The sequence below is a fragment of the Oryctolagus cuniculus genome, chromosome 11 (assembly GCF_964237555.1).
Source record: "Oryctolagus cuniculus chromosome 11, mOryCun1.1, whole genome shotgun sequence".
Lineage (NCBI taxonomy): Eukaryota > Metazoa > Chordata > Mammalia > Lagomorpha > Leporidae > Oryctolagus > Oryctolagus cuniculus.
The window spans coordinates 28,521,325-28,527,387 of record NC_091442.1 but is presented as its reverse complement, the minus strand read 5'-3'; the positions used below and the strand labels follow the sequence as shown (position 1 = coordinate 28,527,387).

Here is a 6,063-nt window from a genome sequence, read left to right as displayed (position 1 = left end):
CCTTTCTGGGCCCAAAGTTCTCGTTCCCCCATTGTTGCTCCTCCCTCCCTTGTTCCTAGCTAAGGGGGGCTGGGGCGTGCCAAGATTCTGTCCCCAGGGTCCCCAGTCTCGGGACTGGAGGCCCAGAACCCTGCTCTGTGTGTCCGTGGAGGTGGTGGGGTGTCCTGAGCTCCCCCCAACCTGCTGCTTCTACCCTGTGGGGGAAATTCTGCTCTGATCTGTCCCTCCCTGGACCCCGTGGCTATGGCTGCCGCATCCTCCAGGCTGCGGGCACCAATTCCCATTCCCGGTGCACCAGGGGTGGGTGCCATTCTCGGCCACTTGTCCTGTCACAGTACTGACCCTCCCAGTCGGACCCTGCACACCTGGCTGGCCCCTTCCCCATCACTCCCCTAATCACACCAACGCCCTATGCCACCTCCCTGGCAACCGTGTCCCTGGACAAGGCCTGCCGGCCCCAGCCCTAGAAGCTTGGAAATGGTGTCGGTGAGACCCCCGGTCTGTCCCCGAGTCCAGGGCATCGCAGTCATAGCAGCTCCTGTCACACCGCGGCCGATGACAGCCAGGCGGCCTGCACCCCTCCCCCACTGTCCCCTGCACAGACAAGCCCACGTGTGTCCCCTGACGCCTGAATCACTGCTGACGGCTTGGGACCTGGCGGCCGTGGGCTCCTGGGGAGCACTGGGGAGGGGGGTGGCGACCACGTCGTCTCTGAGGGAACACCTGCGGACATAAATAGGCAGCCAGCGGACGCAGGAGCACACAGCCAGCGACCAGCGCTGCACGCCGTGTCCACCTGTGTGCGCCAGGATGCCCGACACCATGCTGCCTGTCTGCTTCCTCGGCCTGCTGGCCTGCGCCTCCGCTTGCTACTTCCAGAACTGCCCAAGGGGCGGCAAGAGGGCCATGTCCGACCTGGAGCTGCGACAGGTACCACGGCCGCCCCTCTCAGGGCTGCCAGGAGTGGGCAGTGCCCCGGGAGGGCACCATGGGGCAGGGGCTTGGAAGCTGGGGGAGAAGGCAGCTTTGGGGGCAGGGGACCAACAGGGGAGGGGACCAGGCTGCCGGGTAGGCTAGGTAGTCCTGGAGGGGCTCCTGGACCCTGTCCCCAACCAGACAGGGGAGGCAGGAAAGTGAGAGATGCTTCCCCAGCAATTGGGCTGGGGTTCCGGTGGAGTCCTCTGGTCCGGATTGCCCAGAGTGGGCTTTCCAGGTTTCTCTCATCAGCCCCAGCCTCTCCTGGCCTTGGGCACCCTGTCCCCCCGCCACGCCACCTAGAATATAGTCATTGCTCTAAGCTCGCCTGAGAGGAGGTGCCAGCCAAGCATCCTGCCAGGAAGTTCTGCAGGGTACCTAGCCCAAGGCTCTTGTGCTGTATGTCCAGTCCATTGCCTTGTATTCCAGCTCTAGCTCCAGGCTCCGTTCTGCCCAGCCCACAGGGGGTCCAATTTGAGCTGTTGCACAATCCAGCAGTGGGTACCCCTGGGCGCCTGATGGCCTAGGACCCATGCCCTCCCCGCTGGCTCAGGCCCCGAGGCCACCTGCTGGGCGGTAGGGCCTGTGCGGGGTGGGGTAGGGTGGGTTAGGGCCCGAGTTGAGGCCCACCCGCTGAGGGGGGGGCGCCAAGAGCCAGGCAAGGGAGGGTGGCAGGCCTGGGTGCTTCGGCTCAAGCTTGAACCACGGGGTCGGAGGAGGGTCTGCAAAGCGGGAAAGGGGGGTGGGGGGGTGGGTGGAAAACAGCGCGCACACCAGCCATGGCCCCAGAGCTGAAGACTTTGGTCTCCGGCACGCCGTCGCTCCTGGGAGACCCGTGCCCAGCTGGCGGTGAGGATGCCGAGGGCTCCTACCGACTGGGGGGTCCTCAGCCCCTCAGAAGCCGGAAGACTTTAGTAGATCTCGAGACCTTGACCACTACTGAGGCCGAGGCAGCGCCCCGCGCCCCGGCTCCCGCAGCCCCCTGGTCCCTGCCCCGCACCCCGCCCGGCCTCGCGGGGTCCCCGGGCCCTGCCTCTCACCCCCGGCCGTCCCCGCAGTGCCTCCCCTGCGGCCCCGCGGGCAAGGGCCGCTGCTTCGGGCCCAGCATCTGCTGCGCCGACGAGCTGGGCTGCTTCGTGGGCACCGCCGAGGCGCTGCGCTGCCAGGAGGAGAACTTCCTGCCTTCGCCCTGCCAGTCGGGCCAGAAGCCGTGCGGGAGCGGGGGCCGCTGTGCCGCCGCCGGCGTCTGCTGCAACGACGGTGCGTCCCGGGGGAGCGGAGCGGGGCCCCGGGGCGGCGCCCGCGTCTGCGCCCGCACTCACTCTGTCCTCCCCGCAGAGAGCTGCGTGACCGACCCCGAGTGCCGCGAGGCCTTCCACCGCCGCGCCCGCGCCAGCGACCGCAGCAACGCCACGCAGCTGGACGCGCCCGCCGGGGCCCTGCTGCTGCGGCTGGTGCAGCTGGCGGGGGCGCCTGAGCCCGCAGAGCCCGCCAAGCCCGGCGGCTACTGAGCCACCCACCCGCCCCGCGCCCGCCCCTGCCGCGCGGACAATAAACCTCTGAGAACGCACCCTGGTGTCCGGCTCAGTCTCTGCAAGTGGGGGAGGGGAAGGGAGTGCTGCAGTGCCGACCCCCGCCCCGGTCAGACCCCGCACCTGAAGTGTGGGCGAGTCTGCACCAAAGACCGGAAGCAGCCTCGGCCCACTGAGTCGTGGATGGATAGAACCAGGGACAGCGACCTGGGGGAGTGGCTCGGGGAGGGTGGGAGTGGGGAAGGCTCCGGGAGGGGAGAAAGACACAGGTGGGAGCAGAGAGAGAGACAGGGAGGTTGAGAGTGACAGGAGACAGGCAGGAGGGGCGAGCCAGGGAGCGGGACTAAACTCCTTTCATCCCAGGAGACTGGCTGTCCACCCAGGTCCCTGAATCCCAGCCCAACGTCTGTCTGATCGGAGCTTGCCGAGAAGGAGGGGTGAGGTAGGGGGGTAACATTCCCCCCAGGCCCATGGAGACAGCGCCACCTGCTGTCTATCCTGGTGCACCCACCACCCAGCTACCTGCCCGGAGGCTACAGAGACACACCCGCGCGCACACACACACAAACACACAAACAGAACTGCTGGGGCTGTGGGAAGACTTTGACCATGGCCCAGGCAGAGCCCCCTGGGAACCAGGTGCAGAACCGCATACAGCTCACGTACATCCTGGCAGGCAGCAGGTGATGGCTCAAGGAAGTCCGTCCCTGCCACCCACACGTGAGACCCTGACTCAGTTCTGGGTTCCTGGCTTCAGCCTGGCCCAGCCCTGGTTATTGCTGGCACTTGGGGAGTGAACCAGTGGACAGAAGATCTCTCAGTCTTTCTCTTTGCCTTTCTATGTCTCTGTGTCTGCCTTTCAAAAAGAAAGGAAGAGAGAGAAAGGGGGAGGAAGGAAGGGAGGGAGAAAGGGAGAGAGGAAGGGAGGAAAGAAAAAAAAACAATTTGAAAAAGAGCCACAGCCGAGACATGGGCCCATGGGCACGGACGCACCACGTGTGCCCTCACATTGGCTCCAGCACATGAGAACTGGATGCCCTTGGGTGCATGCAACTTTAGGGCAAGGGCATGGCCAGCCCTCAGCCTCTGCCCCTGCAGCCCTCCATGCCTGGGGGTCCCACCTGCCCTCAGCCCCTTTCTTCCCCTCCGCCCCTGCCACCCCATGGCCCTTGCTCCCTCCCATGCCGGCCCCTGCATTACCTCCCATCCTCTTTCTCTCTGTCTGCTCTGTTCTCTGCGCCCTTGGGCTTTGCTGCTCCAGGTCTTGGGGGCAGCAGCGGCTGCATCTCCTCGGGTATCCTCGGCAGCTCTGAGGCCAGGCGGGAGCGCAGGCAAAGAGTCGCTCTGAGCGTGGACACCCAGGCCTGGGCAGAGCCTGTGACTCAAGCAGCTCAGCCTGGGTCATCCCCTTCGGAGTCCAGGTGCCAAGGCAGGGTCAGGTCCTCTTCAGGTCTGCTCGGCGCACCATTTGCTCTCACCCCTGACCTGGTTGCCGAAGGCTCCGCAGCGGCAGCGCCGGAGTGACTGAGTCCAGCCAGTAGGGACAGAGGCCGTGTGGGCTTCCACGCCTCTCACAGGCCCTGCCTCTGTCCTGTTCAGCCCACTCAGGGCCTGCCCCCAGGTTGGGGTAGGGCGGGCGCTGGACCAGACAGGGGCAGTGCGGGGTGGGGGGCTTGGCTGCACTGCATCCAATGCCTTGTGCTGGATCTGGACCTGGGACAACCTCAGAACAGAGCCTTCCTCATCCTCAGAGACCCCTCTCCTGCACCTGTCTTCCGAACACAGACTCCTACCACTGGGAGGGGGCAAGTGAGAGCTGCCCACCCCAGCCACACAACCCCTGGACATTCTCCTCCTCTTTATCCCTGTCCTTGAGCCCCTGAGTCAGGCAGGGACAAAATCCCCCAGGTCACAGGGAGCTCCTGCTCTCCTCTGTCCAGCTCTCCGGGGTAACAGGGTCTGCAGAGGGCAGGTAACAGGAGTCTGGGCCCCCATGCCCGGAGTTCTCACAGCAGCATCTCCTTTTTAAGCATTCCCTGGGACCCTGCCAAAGCCTGGAGCTGAGAACTTAACCCGGCCCCCCTGAGTGGGTTGGAGGGCCCTAACCACTTGAGCTATCACCTGCTGCCTCCCGGAGTTTGCATTAGCACCAAACCAGAATCAGGAGTCGGGGGCAGGACTTGAACCCAGGTACTCTGATGTGGGAATTGGGGGGGGGTCCCAAGTGGTGTGTTAACTACTAGGCCAATTGTCTGCCTCTGCTTTAATATTTCTTGAAAATAGCTGATGTGGGGCCGGCACTGTGATGCAGCAGGTTAAAGCCGCCACCTGCAGGGCCAGCATCCCATATAGGTGCCGATTCGAGTCCCGGCTGCTCTACTTCTGATCCAGCTCTCTGCTGTGGCCTGGGAAAGCAGCAGAAGATGGCTCAAATCCTTGGGCCTTTGCACCCATGTGGGAGACCCAGAAGAAGCTCCTGGCTCCTGGCTTTGGACTGGCCCAGCTCAGGCATTGTGGACATTTGGGGAGTGAACCAGTGGAAGGAAGGCTCTCTGTATCTGTCTCTCTGTAACTCAGCCTTTCCAATAGATAGATAGATAGATAGATAGGCAGCAGGTGAGCTCTCTAGTACTTGGGTCCTGCCGTACATGTGGGAGACCTGGATTGAGGTCTGGGCTCCTGGCATTAGCCTGACCAAGCCCTGGCTATTGTGGGCATTTAAGGTTGGATTCCAGTAGATGGAAGAGATCTGTCTCTCTGCCTCTGCCTCTGTCTCTGTGTATGTCTGCCTTTCAAGTTAATTAAAATTAACTTAAAGAAAAAAAATTAACTTAAAGAAGAAAAAACAGCTTTCTGTTTTATCAGTCTACACTATGGATTTTTTGTCTTTAATTTATTTCCATCCTGACTTTATTTGGTTTCCTTTTATGTGTTTTTGAGTTTTCTCTGTCAATCTTTGCAGAACTTGAATTCAATATTCAGCTGATTAAAAAAGAAAAATGGGGCCAGCGTCATGGCTCACTAGGCTAATTCTCCACCTGCAGCGTCAGCACCCCGGGGTTCTAGTCCTGGTTGGGGCACCAGATTCTGTCCCGATTGCTTCTTTTCCAGTCCAGCTCTCTGCTGTGGCCCGGGAAGGCAGTGGAGGATGGCCCAAGTGCTTGGGCCCTGCACCCACATGGGAGATCAGGAGGAAGCACCTGGCTCCTGGCTTCAGATCAGTGCAGCGGGCCGGCCGTAGCAGTCATTTGAGGGGTGAACCAACAGAAAAGGAAGACCTTTCTCTCTGTCTCTGTCTCTCTCTCTGTGTGTAACTCTTGCCTGTCGGAACGAAGGAAGGAAGGAAGGAAGGAAGGAAGGAAGGAAGGAAGGAAGGAAGGAAGGAAGGAAGGAAAAGAAAAAAGGGGGCATGTGTGTTGTGGTGCTGATGTAGACAGGCAGATAGGATAAAATTGATCAGGTTTGTGAGCTGGAAGACCACGCCTTCACCACGCCCACTGTGTGATCTCATCTCCTCGCCTGACCACTCCCGTGTGCCCATCTGCCAATCAGGCTA

At 61.8% G+C, this 6,063-nt stretch overlaps 1 protein-coding gene across 1 annotated transcript; it reads left to right on the top strand.

Annotated features, from left to right (window-relative positions):
* The first annotated feature begins 635 nt into the window (after positions 1 to 635).
* On the top strand, positions 636 to 2,545 carry AVP (arginine vasopressin). Its single transcript, XM_002710880.5, has 3 exons — positions 636 to 930; positions 2,034 to 2,235; positions 2,314 to 2,545. The coding sequence occupies exons 1-3, from the start codon at positions 811 to 813 to the stop codon at positions 2,484 to 2,486; spliced, it is 495 nt and encodes a 164-aa protein (XP_002710926.2). The 5' UTR covers positions 636 to 810; the 3' UTR covers positions 2,487 to 2,545.
* Positions 2,546 to 6,063: the final 3,518 nt, after the last annotated feature.